This window comes from Sus scrofa, chromosome 9 (assembly GCF_054392235.1).
Source record: "Sus scrofa isolate SSC_HxYL_T2T_F1_AM1 chromosome 9, Sscrofa_HxYL_maternal_Yorkshire_Landrace_v2.0, whole genome shotgun sequence".
In the NCBI taxonomy this organism is placed as follows: domain Eukaryota; kingdom Metazoa; phylum Chordata; class Mammalia; order Artiodactyla; family Suidae; genus Sus; species Sus scrofa.
This window is the reverse complement of record NC_139391.1, coordinates 41,650,702-41,673,828: the sequence shown is the minus strand read 5'-3', so window position 1 is coordinate 41,673,828 and position 23,127 is coordinate 41,650,702. Positions and strand designations below refer to the sequence as shown.

General features: G+C 45.1%; 1 protein-coding gene and 1 non-coding gene across 2 annotated transcripts in view; both read right to left on the bottom strand.

Moving 5' to 3' along the window:
* Positions 1-426: 426 nt before the first annotated feature.
* The window catches only part of HTR3B (5-hydroxytryptamine receptor 3B), a 47,698-nt gene continuing 24,997 nt past the window's right edge, over positions 427-23,127 (bottom strand). The window contains exons 4-11 of the mRNA XM_021062866.2: positions 19,149-19,193; positions 18,747-18,856; positions 18,149-18,318; positions 17,290-17,447; positions 5,162-5,372; positions 4,846-5,028; positions 3,612-3,885; positions 427-1,604 (exon numbers count right to left, since the gene is read on the bottom strand). Coding sequence (XP_020918525.2) covers positions 3,650-3,885; positions 4,846-5,028; positions 5,162-5,372; positions 17,290-17,447; positions 18,149-18,318; positions 18,747-18,856; positions 19,149-19,193 — 1,113 coding nt within the window. The 3' untranslated portion in view covers positions 427-1,604; positions 3,612-3,649. The remainder of the gene's footprint in view (positions 1,605-3,611; positions 3,886-4,845; positions 5,029-5,161; positions 5,373-17,289; positions 17,448-18,148; positions 18,319-18,746; positions 18,857-19,148; positions 19,194-23,127) is intronic.
* LOC146399861 (U6 spliceosomal RNA) lies at positions 4,406-4,509 on the bottom strand. The gene has a single exon (XR_014816926.1). It is a non-coding gene; the product is annotated as a U6 spliceosomal RNA (small nuclear RNA).

Genomic DNA, 23,127 nt, shown 5'->3' with positions numbered 1-23,127 from the left:
ACTGCAGAGGAACACTCTTCTGAAGGAGGACTCTGGTGCCACTTGTTAACAGTGGCTTTGCTTCAGGATGCAGATCTGGCCCAGGGCTTAGAATGAGCCTGGCTGCCATGTTGGAACTTGGACAGAGGAGACCCAGGCTGCGCTGCCAGGCTTCACTCCTGAAGGGCTACTTCTTAGGGGCCCCCGGAGAGATCCTGGGAGATATTCCCTAGGGAGGAAGCCAAGGTGAGCTGCATAGGGTGTGAAGTGGGGAGTCCCTGGGCAGCTCCCCCCCACCCGAATCCTGACAAAGGGGTACGTGATGGCTTCAGCCCTTGGACCCTGGATCCTACCTGAAATAAAGGCATTTCTGGGTAGAACCAGAGTCCACAACTGGCTTGTGCTAGAGATAGCTGGAAGAGAACCTCACACCAAAGACTGGAATCCTTTTGTTGAGAGCCGGCAGGTCTTTTTATTTCATGATGTATTATTGCTTTTTCAATGCTGTTAAACGCATTTCCTCACTCTGATGGGTAGAATAAGGATAAGCAGCCCCATGCCAAAAAGGCTAAGCTTAAGCTCTGACCCCCTGGCTACGTAGTGATGGAGCCAGGAGGGAAAGTCAGGTGTTTTCTCCAAGACATGGTGGGAAAGGAAGGAAACTCGGTAGTGGGGAGTTCGTTGCAGGCCTTTTCCTCCTCCAAGAACCGAGGAAGTGAAGAGAGATTTCGGAAGCAATTTAGAGGAGGTCGAGGCAGAGGAGGCCAGTGGCAGAAAGGAGGAAGTGAGGAGGGAAACAGGAGGAGGTTTGCATGGACACTTCCTGTTCACAAACTTCTTATGTTCCTCATTTCATTAACAGCAGCAGTGGAATTTCATGGACAATTGGCGTTGAGCACTAACTGGGAGGTAATGAGAGAGGGAGGATGCAGGTAGAGGCTGTTTGAATTTAAATTCTTTTTCTTCAGGGGGGTTGGGGGGCAGACTTTTTAGACGGCAATTTTAGGGCTGGAAAAAGTTCCTAGCAAACTGCAGTCCTCTGTAAACAGTGTTAGGCGTGCTGCCGGTCACTCAGCCCACGGTGTTCTTCCAGCCACCAGCTCCCAATGGCGGCCCTATGTGTGGGATGCTGCGGGACCGCATGTCTGACCCCGGGCAGATTCAGTCCCTTCAACTTGGGGAAACACACTAGAAATGTGTCCCCCACCAGCGGTGAGCTAGAATGAGCTTCTCTGCAATAGTTAAGATAGAATCACCACGAGGAAACTCTGTACGGACCAGGGCAGAGATGTGGATGAACTAGGATTTCTGTCCTAAGCGTGTGTGATCTATTTGACAGGTGCTGCACGCATGCAAATGGGCACATGGACACATGGACACACACAGCCACAAAACACTCAAAGGGGTAGGAGATAGTGTTATGTCTGAAGTGAGAGGAGAGGGGGCAGAGTCCCAGGGTGACCAGGTGGAAAAGGTGCTGGAAGAAGGCTGCTTTGAGCAGAGTCCTCAGACAGTGACACACAGATGGGTGACAGAGTAGGGTGACTACAACCAGAGGCTTTGATGGAAGGAAAACTGTTCCTGAGGAGGATGGCAGGCAGGCTGGCTTGGATAGATTGAAGACTCTGCAATTAGAAACAAGGAAAAAATGAAAAAAGTCAACTGTAAGAGGAGGGGAAGTTTGTGGAAGGCTTAATTCTCATTTTAGAATTAAAGTTATGAGGCCACAGGATCTGCCATAAGTGAGGATACTCAGGACAGAATTGGCTACTGAGAAGTATGAACCAGAAGCTGATAATTACCCAAGTGCAAAGTGATCAGGGCTCTTCTGTCTGGACGAGTGGCTGTGGCAGAGATGGGAAGCCAAGGGGCCATCAGGACTCTGATGGATAATTTTATGTGTCAGCTTGGCTGGGCCACGTCCCCAGACATTTACTCAAACATTATTCTTGATGTTTCTGTGGAAGTATTTCTTAGATGAGATGAACGTCTCAATCAGTCACCTTTGAGCAAGACAGACTATCCTCCAGAAGGGGGTTGGGCTTCATCCAATCATCTGAAGGCCTTAGTGAAAAAAGACCAACTTTCCCAAAGAAGAGAAATTTCTGCAGCAGACCACCTTTGGACTTGAATTGCAATTCTTTCCCGGGCCTCTAGCCTGACAGAATATCCTACAGATTGTGGATCTGCCAAAAGCCGCCACAGTCACGTGAGTGTTATGGGCTGAATAATGCCCTCCCCACTCCCCACTACCAATTCATATGTTGAAGTAAAAAAAAGAAAAGAAAAGAAAAGAAAAAAAAGAATATTAAAAAAAGGGAGTTCTCATTGAGGCTCCACAGGTTAAGAAAGTGCCATAGTATCCATGAGGATGTAGGTTCAATCCCTGGCCTCCCTCAAAGGATTAAAGCTCTGCAAGGTGTGGTGTAGGTTGCAGGTGCAGCTTGGATCTGGTGTTGCTGTGGCTGTGGCTACGGTGTAGGCCAGCAGTTGCAGCTCCCATCTGACCCCTAGCCGGGGAACTTCCGTATACTATGGGTGTGACCATAAAAATAAAACAAACAACCAAAAAAAAGAACCTATGTTGAAGTCCTAACCACCAGCACCTCACAATGGGACTGTATTTAGAAAGAGAGGCTTTAAAGTAGTAGTTAGGGTTACATGAGTTCACTGGGGTGGGCCTTCATCCGCTCTGCCTTGTGTCCTTCTAAGAAGAGGAATTTCAGACACACATGCACACACACAGAAGAAAGATCATGTGAGGACATACGGAGAAGGCAGCCACCCACAAGCCAAGGAGAGAGGCTTCAGAAGAAACCAACTCTGCCAACACCTTGATCTTGGACTTCCAACCTCCAGCACTGGGAGGTAATCTCTGTTTAAGCCGCCTCGTCTGTGGTATTTTGTTATGGCAGCCTGAGCAGACGGATACAAGGATAGCAGATTATAAATTCCTGGAACCCAAGGGCCATGCGTTACGCCTATGCTGCAGCTCAGGGCCTCACACATGATGTGTGTTTATGTGATAGACTGGGCCTAGAAGCCTTAACATCAGGGTCCCCTCCAATAGTGATGCACTGCTGATAAGGCACAGAGAGAGACAGACTCATCTGGGATACTGGGAATAAGGGCTTCAAGAAACAGATAGGATGGGATTTCTGTGTTCCGGGTAGAGCAAGGGTCCACCAGATTGAAGTCAAATGAAGAATGACGACTTCTGTATTCTCTGCTGTGCTTAACATAATGACTAGGACTTAAGCGCCACTCAATAAAAGTTTTGTTGAATGACTAAGTGATCAAGACAGATGCAGATATCTTAAACACCTTTCAAAAAACCGTTTAAACATTCCTGTATGCTTGTACGTGCCTAGAAATTTTATGAAAGAGATGGCTAAAGGTGGTGACTTCTGGGGCAGGGACAGGGTAAGAAGGCAGGCTTACTTTCACTGCATAGTTAGTAAGATTTCTGCATTTTCATGGGAACGATTTACCCCTGGGCGTTTCAGTAACTCACTAGATGATGTGCGTCCCTGGGCTGAATGAACAGAGGCAACAGGGGCTGGAGAGCTTTTTAACCCACCGCTCCATGCCCCCAGTATCCCCACAAACATTCTTCAGCTTTCCCTGAGTACCGTGGAGCACACGGACGGCGACCAGCAAACACGGGTCTTCACAGGTGACTCCATGACGCCCAGAGGGAGCACAGGGTGACAGTGTAGAGTCCCAGCACAACGAGATAGCTTTGGAAGAGCAGTCGGTCAAAGCGTCCCAGGAGGGCCAGCCATCCAGCCTCCTGTTGGTGTTCCTGGTCTTGGGTCTGGAGGTAGCTGCTGATGGATTGAAGCTGGGACCACACTTCCTTCAGGGCCCCAGACTGGGCCTGGTGCTCTTGACAGACAGGGGGCTCTGCAGGAGAGGAAGACACTCTAGGTGAATCAGGGGCTGCTGAGGCTCCCATGCCTTTCTTATGCCTTCTAGGAAGGTTGGGGGCAAAATGAGGAGTGGGTTGGGTTAGGATTGAGAACTTTGCCTGCCTGCTGAGGGGAGGCAAGGGTACTGAAGGAACCCCCAGAGAACATGGCAAGTAGGGTGTTGTGTAAGCAGTGTGTTATGCAAGTAGGGTGTTGTGTGAGTAGGGTGTCTAGGTTACATCTATCCTGGAGATTTTCTGAGCTAGAAGCCAGCTCACATTGATTTAAGAGCTTTAGCTGCTGGAATGGTTCTTTTTTTAAAAAGTTAAAATATAATCGACATATAACATTATATTAGTTTCAAGTGTACAACATAATGATTCAATATTTGTATAGATTGTGAAAAGATCACAACAAGCCTCGGTAACAACCATTACCACACACAGCTGGAAATTTTTGTTCTTGTGGTGAGAACTTTTAAAATATACTCTCTTGGAAACTTTTAAGGATACAATAAAAATCTGGAATGCTTCATGAGTTTTGTCCATCATCCTTGCATGGGGGCCGTGATAACCTCTGTATCGTCCCAGTTTTCGTATAAGTGCGGCCAAGGGAGCACGGGCATGGTTGGGACACTTTTTCGCATCAAGCAACTAAAACCCAAGTATATAGAAACGTGTGTGTGTGTGTGCGCGCGCGTGCACACTCTACTATTCTGGAGTCAATGGCTCCAACTGGAAAATAAAACAAGGTAAGGGGGCACAGGGCCTGATCGCTAGGCTAAAACGAGGCTTTCTGGAAAGCCCGCAGAAGATATAATGTAAAATGCAGGGCAGAGGCTTAGGAAGTCCATTTTTTCACACGGCCGACTCACAGCCTGCCACTCCACCCATAAGACCTAGGGCTGAGGGTGATAAAGCAAGACAGGGCAGGGACCTCAAGGCTTCTCACAAACCTGTGACCCCAGCACGCTGGGCCCTGGGATCCATTCCTGGCCCATCAGCATCAGCGTCCCCTCGAAAACACAAGAGGGTCTGCTCCTGCTGGCTGCACCGCTCATCGTGGAGGAACTTGACTGACAGGATGGACTTGGATAAGCTGAGAACCAAGAAGGCCATGCAGACTGTGAAGAAGACCTCTGAGGGCAGAGCCAGAGGAGGCGGAGTTAGGAGAAGTCTCTGGGCCCCCACCTTCCCCCAAAGAAAGGCAGCATCCAATCTTGGGCAGAGGTGAGGTAAGACTGGTGCCTGGGGGGCCCCGGGGCTGCTTACCTATCAGAGGGGTGCTCACTGTGCTCCTTGGCACCTCATCAGACATGTTGACCCTGAAGACGGTGTAGCCCACCAGCACGCTGGACTTGAACACAATCCTGGCGCGGCAGGTAGGCGGGAGGTAGAAACTCCCCAGGTCCACAAGCATTAGGAAGATGCTGGGAATCAACAGGCTCACAACATAGGCCAGTGGGCGCCTGCGAATCACCACCTGGATGCGGACAAGGAATCTGTTGAAAAGAGGGTCTTGACCAAACCCCCAGCCAAGAACACTTTCTGCAGTCCTGACATTTTTACATAATATGAAAAGCCTATGCAATTTATAAATGGGAGATTACTCTATGATTTAGAAAATATAGGAAAAAATCCTTAGAGTTCCCTGGTGGCCTAGCGGTTAAAGGATCTGGCATTGTCACTGCTGTGGCTCTGGTCATTGCTGTGGCATGGATTCAATCCCTGGCCCAGAAATTTCCACATGCCATGGGCGTGGCCAAAAATCCTTTAAGCTTTTGCATAGAATAATATTAATATTATTAATACTTAGAAGAAGCTGGAGTTCCTGTCGTGGCTCAGTGGTTAACGAATCTGACTAGGAAACATGAGGTTGCAGGTTCGATCCCTGGCCTCGCTCAGTGGGTTAAGGATCCAGCATTGCTGTGAGCTGTGGTGTAGGTTGCAGACGCGGCTCAGATCCTGCGTTGCTGTGGTGGTGTAGGACAGTGGCTATAGCTCTGATTAGATACCTAGCCTGGGAACCTCCACATGCCGTGGGAGTGGCCCAAGAAATGGCAAAAAGAAAAAACAAAAAAGAAGAAGAAGAAACTACCATTTATTTAGCACTTGCTGTATGCCAGGCACTGGGCTATTGCATATGCTTTGTCTTATTTAATCCTCACAACTACTCTGACAGCTGGGTATTATCTCCATTTTACAAAGCTAGAAACTCAGGTTCCTAAAGATGTAATTATGGTCCAAATTCACATAGCAGGTGAATGAGAAACTGTTTTAGAACCAGGTCTTACACCAAAACCTTTCTTCTTAAACCACTTAGTACGTAACATATTGTTTGGTTTTGGGTTTAGTCTCTCTTCTTACTTGGCATGCAAACACCTCAGCTCCTGTGTGTCTGCCAGAGTCTGGGCAAGAACAAAGAGCATAATAAAGTTGGGAAAATTGAGGAGGGCTTGAAAAGGTGTGAGCAGGACATAAAGAACCCCCAAGGAGGAGGGCAGTGCCCAGGGGATCGAGACTGGGTGAGCTGTTCCTACGCTTAGGCTTGCAGGGGCCAAAGGCAGGGATATTATTGGAATCTGAGGGGAAAGAAAGCTGGGTGGGCTTGTAGTTCCTCTCAGGAGCACAGCCACCCTGGCAGAGACTCCACACGGAGAGAAATGCAGAGATAAACATCCCATGCTCTCTCCCCGTCCCTCCAATCTCTTGCCACTGCTCCCCCTGCCTGCCACTGGCCCTGTCACTGGGGATTTCACTTTTGTGGGCCCCAGCCTGGGAGCAAAAGTAGATGTGAGTGGGGGCAACAGAAGATATTCTGCAGGGCCTGCAGCATGGCTGGGTAGAGAGCTGCTGAGCAGGTTCTATAGCTAGGAATTTGTCTTATAAAATTACCATGATGGCTGTTGCCTTTTTTGGGGGCTGGGGGTGGCAAACCTGCAGCTTAAGGAAGTTCCCAGGCTAGGGATGGAATCAGAGTTCCAGCTGCCAGCCTATACCCAGCCATAGCAACGTGGGATCCTTAACCCACTGAGCGAGGCCAGGGATTGAACCTGCATCCTCATGGATGCTAGTCAGGTTCATTTCCGCTGAGCCACAACGGGAATTCCCTGGTCCCATTTTTTTAGACCTCGCTGCTCTGGGATGGTGATGGCAAGTGTCTGTAATTAACACAAAATCTATTTTCATCCTTCCTGGAGAGTAATCAGGATACAACAGGGCTGCTTCTCCCTCTGATGGACACTTTGAGGGTGAGAACAGCATTCTTTTGCCCACAGCATGCAGAATTTCCCAGACCAGGGACTGAACATACACCACAGCAATGACAATGCTGGATCCTTAACTGCTGGGCCACAAGGGAGCTCCAGAGGATAGCATTTTTTAAAATCCCTCATGGGGCTAAAAATAATATCTTAGAGTGGATATTGGATAAATATTTACTAAACAAATGCATGTTCTTGGCCCTCTGCTGTTAGATTTGGAAAAAAATAATGTCTGAAAGTTCCCATTTCTCTGACTCACCAAACAACTTAGAAATCAAAGGGATGTTGTTTATTTAATCCTGTGAGTTTGTTAGCAGGTAATAATAGCAACCTCAATTAACAGACTTTTCTTTTTTTCTTTTTTTTTTTGGCCACACTCAAGGCATGTGGAAGTTCCCAGGCCTGGGATTGAACCTGTGCCATAGCGGCAGCCCAAGCCACTGCCATGACACCAGATCCTTAACCCTGCTGTGCCACAGGGAACTGCAATAATTTGAAAAAAAAAAAAAAAAAAAAAAAAAAACAACTCATCCCCTGAAGTGAGCTGAGTAAGTGGCAGAGCTGGGGTGTGCCCCCTCGTCTTCTGCTTCCAAGCCCTGTGCTCTTTCCCATGTGGCATGCTCATGGTCTGATCAGACCTCTGAGCTGAGTGCAAGTTCCTCTCCCTCACCTCTGTCTCTCTCTCTCTGGAAGAGAATCACATAGAAATGAGGCAAGGCAGAGGCCAGGGCTGGAGCAGCAGGAAGCAGAAGAAAGGCCTAGCTGGGTGAGACCAGATGTCACCTTGCTGGTAATAGTGGGGTGGGGTGGGGGTGGGCTCCCCAGCTTTTGGGTCTGGAAGTAGATCCCAGCTCCGTGGAGATCAGCAGACTACAGTCATTCAGCAGACTGCAGTCTGGCTGTTGTCTTTCACGTTAAACATAACTGGCTACAAATATCTAAACCAGTGTAATACACACTGCTTTGCAATCATGTGGTTAAAATACATTTTTACCAAAGTGCAGTCAACAAGAAAAGCCCTGAGTTGTCATCAACTGGCACTTCTCTACTCCCTTTGTCGTGCTGTGATAGCCATGGCTGTGGGCAGGTGGGGCAGGGAGAAGGGGTCAAGGGGTCTGAGGCCACCGGGCCCTGCGTTGCGGCCCCACCAGGGCTGTTGGTGTTCTGGCCATACGCGGAGGTGAGGGCGACCAAGCCTGCTGTCTTTGGAAGGGAGATGCGCAAAAGACCTACAGAGACCTAAGGGTGAATGTTACATAAAGGAGATGGAAAGTATAAGAACACCACCCTCAAGAAAAGTATAAGGAGGTATGATAGCTAAGCAGAAAGAGCTTAGACTTACAGCCCCTCAATTCTCTATGCTGTTTGAAGTGATCCTGGGCAATAATGGACTTCTTCATGCCTTGATTTCCAACCCACCCTTTTTTTGGCTGCACCCGGAGGCATGCAGAAATTCCCCGGGCCAGGGATCGAATCTGCACCACAGCTGTAACCAGAACCACAGCAGTGCAATACCTGATCCTTAACCTGCTGAGCCACCAGGGAACTCTGATTATTCCCTTTTTTCAAAAGCAGTTTACTTTTGCCTTGCCAAGCATCTTGGGTACAATTGAGATTAGCTGTCGTACTCTTTAAATAAAGTTCCCATGTAAATGGCACATGCTGAGATGATTCCTCTCTTTACCCAGAGGCTGATGCAGAGACTGAATGGAAATCTGGGTCAGAACCAAAGATAAGCAGGGTGGCACATTAGGGTCCCTGGTTTCCAAGGAAGTGCGGTTTCACCAAACCACATGTTCCCCAAGGTGCCAGGGGAGAGGTATAGCAGGGGCTAAGAGGTTGACAGACGGGCTGGCTTCATGCAGTAACAAGGAGCCTTGCACTTAGAAGGGCACCATGCTGCAGGAGACCTAAATAGACATTTCTCCAAAGAAGAAACACAGATGGCCTATAGGCACATGAAAAAACGCTCGACATGGCTAATTATTAGAGAAATGCAAATCAGAACTACAATGAGAAAACAAACTTATGGTTACCAGAGGGGAAGAGTTGGGGGAGGGATGAGCTGGGGGTTTGGGATTGGCATACGCACACTATTGTTCATGGAATGAATAGTCAATGGGTACCTGCTGTAGAGCACTGAGAAATCTACTCAATATTCTGTGATGACCTACATGGGAATGGATACATGTATATGTATAACTGAATCACTTCGCCGTGCAGCAGAAATTAACACAACATTGTAAATCAACTATACTTCAATAACATTTTTTAAAAACTACAGTGAGGTACCACCTCACACTGGTCAGAATGGCCATCATTAAAAAGTTTACAAATGCTGGAGTTCCCGTCGTGGCTCAGTGGTTAACGAATCCGACTAGGAACCATGAGGTTGAAGGTTCGATCCCTGGCCTTGCTCAGTGGGTTAAGGATCCGGTGTTGCCGTGAGCTGTGGTGTAGGTTGCAGATGCGGCTCGGATCCCAAGTTGCTGTGGCTCTGGCGTAGGCCGGTGGCTACGGCTCCAATTCGACCCCTAGCCTGGGAACCTCCATATACCGTGGGAGCAACCCAAGAAATGGCAAAAAGACAAAAAAAAAAAAAAAAAAAAAAAAAAAGTTTACAAATGCTGGAGTTCCAGTTGGGGCTCAGCAGTAAAGAACTCAACTAGATCTATGAGGACACGGGTTCAATCCCTGGCCTTACTCACTGGGTTAAGGGATCCAGCATTACTATGACCTGTGGTGTAAATCGCAGATGCGGCTTGGATCCAGCGTGGCTGTGGCTATGGTGTAGGTCAGCAGCTATAGCTCCGATTCAGCCCCCAGCCTGGGAACTTCTATATGCTGCAGGTGTGGTTCTAACAAGACAAAAAAAAAAAAAAAAAAAAAAAAGTCTACAAATGCTGGAGTGCTGGAGAGGCTGTGGAGATAAGGTAATCTTCCTACACTGCTGGTAGGAATGTAAGCTGGTGCAGCCACTATGAAGGAGAGTGTGGAGGTTCCGCAGAAAGCTAAAAACAGAACTACCATGTGATCCATCAATGCCACTCCTGGACATACATCCAGACAAAACTATAGTTCAAAAAGATACATGCACCCCTATGTTCATTGCAGCACTATTCACAATAGCCAAGACATGGAAACAAACTAAATGACCATCAACAGAGAAATGGATTAAGAAGATGTGGTACATATATACAGTGGAATTCTACTCAACCATAAAAAAGAACCAAATAATGCCATTCACAGCAACATGACTCCAACTAGAGATTCTCATACTAAGTGAAATAAGTCAGAAATAGAAAGACAAATACCATATGCTATCACTTGTCTGTCAATCAGTGGGTTAAGCATCCAGCATTGCTGTGAGCTATGGTGTAGGTCACAGATACAGCTAGGATCCCATGATGCAGTGGCACAGGCTGGCAGCTACACCTCCAATTTGACCCCTAGCCTGGGAATCTCCATATGCTGCAGGTGCATCCCTAAAAGACAATAAAAATTAAAAATAAAAAAATAAAAGACTACATATATGTATAACTGAATCACTCTGTTGTACAGCAGAAATTATCACAATATTATAAATTAACTATAATTCTAAATAAATAAATTTAAAAAGAAGGGGCCCATGCTTGGTTTGGTACCATTTTGAAATTCTTAACAATCTTTAAGCAAGGGGCCCTGCACTTTCACTTTGCACTAGGCCCCACAAATTATGTAGCCAATCCTGCTGCAAGGATATTCCTCTCTGGATATCAACAGTAGCTGAAAGTAGAGAAGAAACAGGTAGGTACAAGAGCAGACAATTAGCTCGGGTTGTAACATGAGGTAGAAACTCCCTGTCCAGGTTTGGCTTGTAAAATTGTGAAGCTAGACAGCCCCTCCCAAACCACCTCAGCACCAGGAACTATATCCCATCTCTTGGAATAGAACATGATGGAAGGTGGTATGAAAAAAAGTATATATATATATATATGTATATATATATTGGTGTATATATATATATATCTGACTGGGTTGCTATGCTGTGCATCAGAAATTGACACAACACTGTAAATTAACTATACTCTAATACAAAAAAAAACCCCCAAAACCCACCTCATCCATTTCTTTGCCTTTTAGCAAGGATGTTCCAATTCTTAAGACAGACCAAAGAGTACCTACAGTTTTGCTTTTCTTCAAGAAGAAACAACCCACTTTTTTCTTTAAGTTGATTTGGAGGCAACATTACCTACATTCCAGACAAATTTTCTCTACAAGCCCAGTGCAGCCTAAAAACCCCCTAATTTTATCCTGTGGTTTTCAGAAACATTTTGTTTTATGATTTCACTTGATCCTTAAAGCTCTTTATTCCCATGTTTAAGAAACATTAATTGAGCATGAACAGTGTGTCAGACACTATCCTAACTACTAGAGTTAGAACTGGTGACAGGACAGAACCCTATTCTTGCCCTCTGACCCCCCCCCCCATGTCTTATGGGATTAGGAACCAGATTCTGATGGGTACATATTTCACAGGACTGCAGATAGAAGTCTGCCCTAGAATGGACCATACTCAGGGTCTATACTTGATTTGATGAGGAGGTTTGAGATTTTCTGAGTTTATGTTTAGGTGACATTTGATCTTAGAATCGCTCCTGGAATGGGTTAAGAACTTTGAGGATGTTGGGATAGGATGACTCTATTTTGCACTTGGGACAAATATGAATTTGAGGGAGTCAGAGGGTGGCAGATTGCACTGGATTGAATAATGCCCCCCCCAATTCATGTCCTTCCAGAAGCTCCCAATGTGACCTTGTCTGGAAATGGGGTCGTTGCAGATAAAATCAGTTAAGATGAGGTCTTACTGGAATAAGATGGGTCCTTAAATTAATACGGCTGATGTCCTTATAAGAAAGAGAAAAGAGGATAATGTCACATGAAGATGGAGGCAGGTATTAGAGTGACACATCTCCAAGCCGAAGAAAGCCAAAGATCACCTGCAACCACCGAAAGCTAAGACAGAGGTGGGAACAGATTCTCCCTCAGCGTGTTTGGCCCAACCTCCCAACACCTCCATTTCAGATGTCTGACCTCCAGAACTATAAAAGGATAAATTTCCAGTGTTTTCAAGGAGTATTTTGTGACGGCAACCCTAAGAAACTAATGCAGGTGACCTGTCCCGTAACTCACAGTGGAAAGATGACAGAGAATGGACTGGAATAGACTGCTTATCTTTAGCCGTGTGTCATCACTATGCAGGATCAGACATGGTTTCTGGAGTTAAGTCTAGGCTCCACTGGTCACTTGGTAAGCTTGGTTAAGAAACTTAGCTTCTCTGCACCTCAATTCAACCACTTGCAAAAATGTGGCTACTTGGAGTCCCCGTTTAATGGAGACGTGAGGATCATGTGTACACACTTTTAAAATGTGGTGCTGTGGCGTAAATGCTGGGTTTGGTGGTTACTGTTATCCTGTCTCCCTGGGCAGATTTTGAGGCCCATGTAGGAACCAAGAGTCTTGTGTTATTCACACTTGTATCCTTAGTGCTTATCATTGAACCTGGCACTTGATAAAAGCTCAAAAGATGTTCGTTGGGTTGCATTAGTCTGTGCATTATGCTTGTTTTTGTTCCAAATGATGGGGGAGTGGAGTGAGCCCAAATGGGGGGCTCTCCCATTAAGGTCAGTTTTCTGAGGGCTACCTCTCTGCAGGTTGTGTCAGAGGCAGCAACCCCTCTACACCCGAGGAACAGTTAAGTCACCAGCTCCGTGAGACGCTCTTCTCTGCAGAACTGCCCCTACCTAAAGCCCATCATTTCTAATGGACTAAAGGAGCTGGTGCCTTTAAATTCCACAGAAAAGGAAGAAAAAGCACTTTAGTTTCAGCCCGTGTTCTCCATTAGACACCCTTCAGGTGTTAGCAATATTATGCCACAATTTCATTATCCATTAAAGCCAGGTAATAATAAGTACACAAAGGTATTTGGAGCCTATTGATGTTAATGAAAGAGATCAATCTAATTCAGAATGTGTGTGTGGAGAGCTCCTTGGAGATGGAATAGGCCCCAAGGTTAGCCTCTAATTGCCTCCTTGATGGTAGACCCCACCAGTACTCAATTTTGCATGACCGTCTTTATGACATAGTTGGAATTTTGACGCCCAGACTCACGCTTCATACAGAAGCCCATTTTCCTCCTCTCCGAAGCCCCTCCCAACATTCCCAATTCAGAAAGAATGGGAAAGTTGCTCTCATTTACATAAGATCCTTGCACAAGAGTGAGAATTTCTTAGATCTAGATCATGGGTCAGGGTGATTAGCAGAAAGTCTGTGATTCCAGGGTTGCTTGAGTGACCCTAGAAGGGTCTTTGGGGATCTAGGGTCTCTGTGTCTCTGTCTCTATCTCTGGAGTGACGTGGAGGAGCTTAGAGGGATCTTCTATCAAGTTTATGAGCTGCATTCAATAGCTATCTCAACAAAATTAATCTACCCTTGATCTAGGAAAGAAAACTACATCTGAAAAGGAGGATTCATGAGGCCCCTTTTTTTCTCAAATGCCCCTCTGTGTTCTTCTAGGAGTCTCCTGTGGGCCCCCAGCTCCTACCAGAATGAGCATTTACTTAGTGAGAGTACATCTGTGGTTGGGCTCGCTTTCGTTCCCACCAACTGTCTACCTTTTCTATCCAATGCGAGTTCTCAAGTTTTACTTCTACCTCCTTTCACTTCTACCCTTATTCTTTAAAAAGATAAAAAGAAACAAAACACTGCCATATAGACACAGAAAGCTCACCCCACTGTTTCTGGGGACCAGCATCTCCAAAGATGTCTTAGAGGAAACCTCCCCTCCCACGGCTGTTGGACCAGGTGCCAGGCTGCATACGGACATGCCTGCAGGCAGAAGTGTCTGTGCCCTGGGCCCCCTGTGGCCTGCAGCCTGACTCCAGAGTATCAGCAGCGCCCTCTGATAAACAATATGCATCCCCAAGCCGGCAGATGTGATTGCACATTAGCTGGAAGGAAGTGGCCACTCGGACGGACCATTTGATTCGGTATCAGTGGAAGTGCGCATATCAGGCCCAGAGTGATGATATATTTAGAATAAATCTTTGCTCCTCCTGCCTGCCCCACCTGTCCCCAGCTCCCTGCTGGCAGCCTGGACTGGGACTCAGAGGCTGATTAGATTAAGTGGGAGCTGGTCCTTTGCTGTCAGGACCCTGGCAGCATGGAACTGGGCTCTGAATTTTACATCATTGGCTAAAGATCGTTGAACAGGGTGATTTGATGGCTAAATTGAAAGTAGGATGTCTGGTGCAGAGTAAGAAAACATTAGCCAACCGTGCTGCACATGTGGGGAATGGGAGGTAGGGAGGCTGGGAGAGGTCAATGGGGACAAAGAACTGAACTGGAGAGTCACTGGATCTACTGTGTCTTCCAGGGAGTTCCCTGGTGGTCTAGCGATTAGGACTCAGTGCTTTTACAGGTGCAATCTCTGGTCTGGAAACTGAGATCCCATATCAAGCTGCCGCATGCCATGGCCAAAACCAAAAACCCTTTTGTATTCTGAAGTTGCAGAACTGCTCCTGAGTCTGGCTCCCTGTCCTATGAGACAGGATCTGTGAATCTGGATTCTCTCCCCATTCCATTTTGGAGGGCCAGGGTGGAAGGCAGCCCTGCTAAATAGGCCACCTTTAACCCCCAGGGCAAAGGAACTGGGGGAAAAGCTCCAAGAGCAAGAAATCATATCGATGCCCCCTCCAGCCTACCTCGATGTCAACACGGAACGGAGGAGAAGCAGGGCAGTGAAGACGGCAAAGCAACAGGACCGTCGTTCCCAGGGTCCAGGGAAGCCTCTCCTTCCTTTGACCATCTTTCATGCCTCCGTTCATCATATTTAAAATGGAGCTAGGACATAGAAAACCCTTTGCCGCTATTGAGAAGACAATATTTAGGCTAGAGGGTGACATGTAAGTACAAATAATGGCTGCTCTCTGGAGAGCGTGAGTGTGTGGGGGTGGGGGCTCGCGTGCTCTCCTATTTACCTGCCCATCTCTCGTCTTTGTTTGTCTCCTCTGTGCAGCGCAGGTAATGGTGTGTGCAGCTCTCCGGAGTGCTTGGTGGGTGACTGTGTTCCACCTTGCACGTGCTCCTCCCTCACATTCCCTTTAATGCTCTCCATTATTCGGGCTGCATTAATAATGTTTGCGAGCTGATATCTTTAAAATTAATGAGGTGTTTACTCTTAGCCAAGATACTCGTTGAAATTAAAAAAGCTTTCTTTTTCTCCTCTCCCTTTGCCTCTATAAAAAAAAAAAAAAGTGGACAAACAAGCCACAATGCAAACTTGGCTAAAAACTGAGCAGAACAGGCAAAAACCCAAGCCCTAAACACAAGGAAGGCATGAGTTGAGATTAGCTGGTTCCCAGTGTTTTACATGAGTCAGGTTCAAATCACAGCTGTTTCTAAGAGGTCTTGGTTTAACAAGCACTTTGCTAGAAAGTGCCTCCTTACCTTTTGACCAAAGGAGGGTTTCTGCCCTAGATAATTGCTTATTTCACCACCACCACTGCCTTTAGCATATAGTTATCCATTGTAACCACAGCACCTTAGTCTAGTCTGAATATTCCTTCTCGCTCTCTTTCTCTCTCTGTTTTTGTTGTTGTTGTTGTTGCACCCATGGCCTGCAGAAGTTCCTGGGTCAGGGATCGAACTCGTGCCACAGCAGCAACCTGAGCCACAGCAGTGACAATATTGGATCCTTAACCTGCTGTGTCACCAGAGAACTCCTGAATTTTCTTTCTTATTCAAAAGGTTTGTTTCCAGGAGAATCTGTGTGCAGTCCTGACCTGTCTGTAGTCTCTATTTTTCAATCCAATGACCTGGTGTGAAGGACCCTCCCAGCCTCCGACTACCACCGCCACCAGCTGGCTTTGTGCTGAAAAGCAGATGCTGAATACTAACAATGAGTCCACTAGCTGCAGGAGCTTTTGGCCAACCACATGTCAGGACCGGCTGCCAGGAGGGAAGGGAGAAAGGTACCCCTGAACTACAAAGCAGCAGGCTTTGCTGTCTTGCTCCTCCCTGCCCCCTAGGCACCTGCTGGACAAATTTCCCAAGAACCATGAAGTCAAGTGCATTCCTGGTGGCACATCTCATCAAGTCCTTTTAGAGCAATTGTTTTCTCTGATCTGGAAACCAATGCAGGTCTCTGCAGACCCTGCAGGGATTTGTTAGCTAATCCCTCAAAATACTCAAGTGAATAATAAAACAATTTTGTGCATTTGCATCTGGAATTAATTAATAATTTACTCAATTGCAAACAAGGCATTAAAGTGACACTCGTGTGTGAATTTCCTTTTTTTTTTTCCTTCTCAATAACAATTAAAAGTGAGGATGTTAGGAGTTCCCACTGTGGTGCAGTGGGTTAAGAATCCAGGTGCAGTGGCTCAGGTCACTGCAGAGGCTTGGGTTTGATGCCCAGCCCAGTGCAGAGGGTTAAAGGATCTGGCATTGCTGCAGCTGCAGCATAGATCAGAGCTGCAGCTACATTTGAATCCCTGGTCCAGGTACTTCCATATGCCATGGATGAAGCCATAAAATTAAACAAAAAAAAAGAGTTCTCACTGTGGCTCAGCCAGTTAAGAACCCGACATAGTGTCCATAAGGATGAGAATTCAATCCCTGGCCTCACTCAGTGTGTTAAGGATCCAGCATTGCCATAAGCAGGTTGAAGATGCAGCTTGGATGCCGAGTTGCAGTGGCTGTGGTGGAAGCCGACAGCTGCAGCTCCGATTCGAACCCTAGCCTGGGAACTTCCATATGCCTCAGGTAGGGCCATAAAATAAAAAAAAAAATAGTGAGGATATTATATATATTGAAAGACTTGAGGATTCCTGCTGCAGTGGCTGGTTCAAGTCTGTGTCTGAAAACCACTCTCTATATTCACATATGGAATAGCTACAGCAGGAGTTTGGGATCTGGGACTGGACCCCCAGTCTCTGAAATGCCAAAATGCAAGTAGATGTCCAGAGTCATCCGAATCAGCTGTTCTTGGGCAATAACGAATGAGAAGATGCAAGACAGCAGAGACTTCTCAATCTAATAGAGAAGGCCGAAGACGGCAGAGATGCGGACAGAGGGACAGGAATGGGGAGGACCTACATTAAACTGAATCTGTGCAAAATCTCCAGCGCTGCTCTGCAGGATGTTGTATGTTGAGGACACAGAAAGAAGTTCCCACTCACTGTCATTCAAAAATGCCTTTTGGTTATGCATAATGTCTTCTCTGCTCCTCAGGAAGGCCAGGTCTACATCTTCCACTGAAAACAACAGAAACAGTTGACACTTCCCCACAGAGAGAGGCACTGATGTCAACCCACTTTTCCAACACCCAACTCAAATCCTTCCTTTTTACTCCTGCCCCAACATGTACAGTCTTACTGAGATGTGGTTCAATATACCACTTTTAATTAGGCATAGGGATGTGGGATAAAAACTTTCTGGTTATGAAAAAAAGTAACTATGAGTTTAAGGTTTGTATTCCATTATCTGTAGAAGGATGGAGCTGGTGCTGTAACTTCTATAACATTTTTTTTCTTTTCTTTTTTATCTTTTTCTTTGTTTTTTTTTTCCCCCTTTTGCTTTTCTGTTCCTTTTTCAGCCTCCCCCTCAACACACGGAAGTTCACAGGCCAGGGATGGAATCCAAGCCAGAGCTGTGACTTACACCACAGCTGCAGCAACGCTGCATCCTTAACCCACAGAATCCCCCTACAACCGTCTTCATGGCAGTGGAGGCCTAATGTATACCCATACTAACAGCAGCAAAGGGCACAACACAGTACTTAGTCTGAATTACAGCAGGAGCCAAATAATTGCAAGAAGGGATTTAAATGTACAAAAAGTTAATTATATGTGAGAATAAAATATGCTGAAGGACAGCATAATACAATTTCACCTAGGTGTGCTCAGTCAGCACAAGTGTATTTGCCCACTAGCAGACTACGCCTCTCATGGTTTACCTGTGTGCAGAATGCTACTGAAGGTTAGGCTGCAATTCTGGATGTCAAATGGAAAAGCGTATGTCTCTAAACTGCATGCAGAGACCATCTGGATGGGCTTAGAGTGCTTAATGGTCCCAGATGAGTTCACATAAACATAAGGAAGGTCGGGGGATCTTTCAATGTCCACACTATATGAAACACAAGAGAACTTGTTGACACAAAGAAGGCTTTAGTCCTTTCAATACAAAACCAGAACTGATTACGAGATGGTAGTGCCACCCAAGACTAACCTAGAAGTGCAAAGACAGAATCACATTTTCCATGAGCTCTTCACCCTGGCAAAGACAGGTTCAGCAATGACAGCCCCGTATGTCAACTTACTTGCTGCTGCTAAAACACAGACATAACCCATGCGCAACATCAAGCATTAGCGATCAAAACCTGTATCTTAAATGATGTTGACTCAGGGTACCTCTAACCTGAATATTCCCACCAATATGTTCCTCTTCAAGTTGAGAAACAAAAAAAAATAGTGACAATGATTGAAAGGAAGCAGAAACTGTCCTGAATATTCTAAGCATCTAAACCCCACGGAAATACATCCCAGCACACTTACAACTCATTAATGATGATGTCAGGGGCCCAGACGGCACTTAGAGGTAGGGAGATCTCTCGAATCTCATCAAACATGCTGGAATTCCAAGATAAAAACTCATCATTCCAAACCTGTAGCCAAACAGGAAACATCACAAATGGGCAACGTCAGCCTCCACAAAGAACAGAAGCAGGATTTGGGTAAATAACTCAAATGATCAGCCTGTTGGTACTATCTATCAGAGCGGAGGTTTTTCCAACCAACTCCCGAAGATGGTTGCTCCAACCATGTATCTCATACAGATTCTAATAAATCAGGTCTGCTGCAGATATAAGGAACAATAAACACAAAGATAATAATTATATCTTGCAACAGATTGAGTTCAGGAGTCCAGCATGCACGGAAGCAAACTTAAACACTTACCTCACAGTACCATACACTTGTCTTTACTTTTTGATTCTGGGCATCCTACGAAACAAAAAGAAAATCCACACCAAATCTTAGTGTGTCAGTAAATCAAAGCCTAATTCAACAGCATGACAATCCAGAGGAGGAAAATCAAATCCAACTAAATAATGCTGGTTTTCTTTTTTCTTTTTTTCTTTTGTCTTTTGGCTTTTTAGGGCTGCACCCGCGGTATATGGAGGTCCCCAGGCTAGGGGTTGAATCAGAGCTACAGCTGCCGGCCTATGCCAGAGCCACAACAATGCCAGATTCGAGCCATCTCTGCAACCTACACCACAGCTCATGGCAATGCCAGATCCTTAACCCACTGAGAGAGGCCAGGGATCAAACCCGCAACCTCATGGTTCCTAGTGGGATTCGTTTCTATTGCGCCACAATGGGAACTCCTGGTTTTCTTTTTTTAATTAATTTATTTTTTTGTTCATTAGGGCCACGCCCATGGCATATGGAAGTTCCCAGGCTATGCCACAGCCACAGCAACCCCAGATCTGAGTGGAGTTTGGGACCTACACGACGGCTCACGGCAACTCTGGATCTTTAACTCACTGAGCAAGGCCAGGGATCAAACCTGAATCCTCATGGATATTAGTTTGGTTTGTTACTGCTGAGCCACAATGAGAACTCCAAAATAATGCTCATTTTAAAAACATTACCTCAATGCTGTAAGAACTGACTATTCTCAGTTCTTATTTACTACGCACACCTGTCACTACGAGCTTTACTATTATTATCTATGACAAAATGACACTTTAACTGCACTTGACATCTTAAATGATTTTGCTAATCTCTTTCCTACCTTAATTAGTTACTCTGCCATTAATCAGACTAAAAGATGATATACAGTCATAGCCAATTCTGGACTAAAAAGATGAGACCAAGCTTTAATTTGTAATCAAGATGTTATTCAGAATCTTTCAATGCGCATTATCTCAACTGCCATTGGCAGCCATTCCTACTGTTACCTTATGTTTGGATTTCTCTCCTTATAGAACAGACAGAAAAAGCTTAATCTGAATGACGTATATTTTTAGTAACAGAAATAGATGTGATTTCCCATGGCTGCAATGAGTCAGTGATAAAAAAAAAAATCCTACAAACAAACAAACAAACAAACCCTCTTTATTAATTTTTTATATTGAATCCAGTAAAAAAAAAAATTTTTTTTTCTAAAGTTACTACGTTCTTAGGGATTAAAAGGAAAGGAATAGCTCACACCACATACAAACATTAACTCAAAACGGATCATAAAACTAAATATAAGAGCTAAAACTATAAAGCTCTTAGAAGAGAACATGAGTAAATCTTCATGACTTTGAATTAGGCAATAATGTCTTAGATAGGAAACCACAAACACAAGCAACAAAAGAAAAAATAAAAAGGACTTCATCAAAATTTAAAACTTTTGTGTTTTAAAGAACACCATCAGGAAGTCAAACAACTACCCACAGTATGGGAGAAAATATCTGCAAATCACACATCAAGTAAGGGGCTTGTATCTGGAATATAAAAAGAACTCCTACAAATCAACCATTAAAAGATAAATGGCCCAACTTAAAAATAAGTACCAGGAGTTCCTGTCGTGGCGCAGTGGTTAACGAATCCGACTAGGAACCATGAGGTTGCGGGTTCGGTCCCTGCCCTTGCTCAGGGGGTTGACAATCCGGCGTTGCCGTGAGCTGTGGTGTGGGTCACAGACGTGGCTCGGATCCCGCGTTGCTGTGGCTCTGGTGTAGGCCGGAGGCTACAGCTCCGATTGGACCCCTAGCCTGGGAACCTCCATATGCCGCAGGAGCGGCCCAAGAAATAGCAAAAAGACAAAAAAAAAAAAAAAGTACCAAAGGACACAATCAACAGAGTGAGAAGGCAATTCACGGAATGGGAGAAAGTATTTGTAGATTATGTATCTGATATCTAATATATGGGTTAATATCTCAAATATTAGAGAACTTCTACAACTCAAAACAAAACAAAAATCCCTATTAAAAATAGACAAGAGATTTGAATAGACATTTGTCCAAAGCAGATATACAAATGGCCAATAAACCCATGAAAATATGCTCGACACCACTGCTATGGGCCAAATTGTGTTCTTCCAAAATTCATATGTGACTGTATTGGAGATAGGACTTATAGAAGATAATTAAGGTGCAACGATGGGGGCCCTCATCTAATAGGAGTGGTGGCCTTAGAAAAGGAGGAAGAAAGAATGATCTTTCTTTCTCCTCCACATGAAGATATAGTGAGAAAGTAGCCATCTGAATGCTGGGAAGAGAGCTCCTACCAAGAACCAAACTGGCTGGAACTTTGATCTTGAATTTCCCAGCCTCCAGAACTGCGAGAAATAAATTTCTGTTGTTTAAGCTACCCAGTCTATGGTATTTGTTAAGGCAGTTAGAGCTGGATGACACAACCTCTAATCATTAGGGAAATACAAATCAAACCCACAATGAAGTATCATTTCACTCTCATTAGGATGGCTACAGTTTTTTTAAAAAGCAGAAAATAAGTGTCAATGAGGAAAATTGGAATTGGAATTCTTGTGCACTATTTGTAAGAAGATAAAATGGCTATGGAAAACAGTGCAGCTACTCCTAAAAACTTAAAAATAGAATTACTATATGGTCCAGCAATTCCACTCCTCAGCATTTACCCAAAAGAATGAAAAGCAGGGGCTTGGACAGATATTTGTACATCTATGTTCATAGTAGCATTATTCACAATAGCCAAGTGACCATCAATGGATGAATGGATGAACAAAATGTGATATATACATAGAGTGCAATATTATTCAGCCTTTAAAAGGAAGAAAATTCTGGAGTTCCCGTCGTGGCTCAGTGGTTAACGAATCCAACTAAGAACCATGAGGGTGTGGGTTTGATCCCTGGCCTTGGTCAGTGGGTTGGGGATCTGGCGTTGCCGTGAGCTGTGGTGTAGGCCGGTGGCTACAGCTCCGATTCAACCCCTAGTCTGGGAACCTCCATGTGCCGAGGGAGCGGCCCAAGAAATGGCAAAAAGACAAAAAAAGGAAAATAAAATAAAATAAATAAATAAAAGGAAGATAATTCTGACACATGCTACACCATGAATGAGCCTAGAAGACACCATGCTAAGTCACAAATAAGCCAGTCATAAAAGGACAAATACGATTTGATTCCACCATATACAGTCTGGGTACCTAGACAAGTCAAATTCATTGAGACAGAAAGTAGAATGATGGTTGTCAGCTGGGAATAGGAAATGTGTTTAATGGGTACAGTTTCAGTTTTGGAAGATGAAGAGTTCTGGAGATGGGCAGTGGTGATGACTGCACAACAATAAGCATATACTTAATGCTACTGAACTGAAAACTTAAAAAGGTTAAGATGGCAGTTGTTATATTATGTGCATTTTACCACAAGAAGAAATGGTAATTTTAAAATGAGCAAAGGACTTGAATAGATATTTCTCCAAAGGAGATATACAAATGTGACCAATTAGCACTTGAAAAGATGCTCAACATCATTTGTTACTAGGGAAATGCAAATTAGAGCCACAATGAGATAGCACTTCACTCCATTAGGACAGATAAAATTAAAAAGACAGAAAATAGCAAGTGTTGAGAGGGATGCAGAAAAACTAGAGCCCTCATACATTGTTAGGAGGATTATAAAATGGTGCAGCCACTTTGCAAAACAGCATGGTAGTTCCTTAAAATTTTATTTTATTTTTTATTTTTTTTGTCTTTTTGTCTTTTGTTGTTGTTGTTGTTGTTGTTGCTATTTCTTGGGCCGCTCCCGAGGCATATGGAGGTTCCCAGGCTAGGGGTTGAATTGGAGCTGTAGCCACCAGCCTATACCAGAGCCACAGCAACGCAGGATCCGAGCCGCGTCTTCGACCTACACCACAGCTCACGGCAACGCCGGATCCTTAACCCACTGAGCAAGGCCAGGGACCGAAC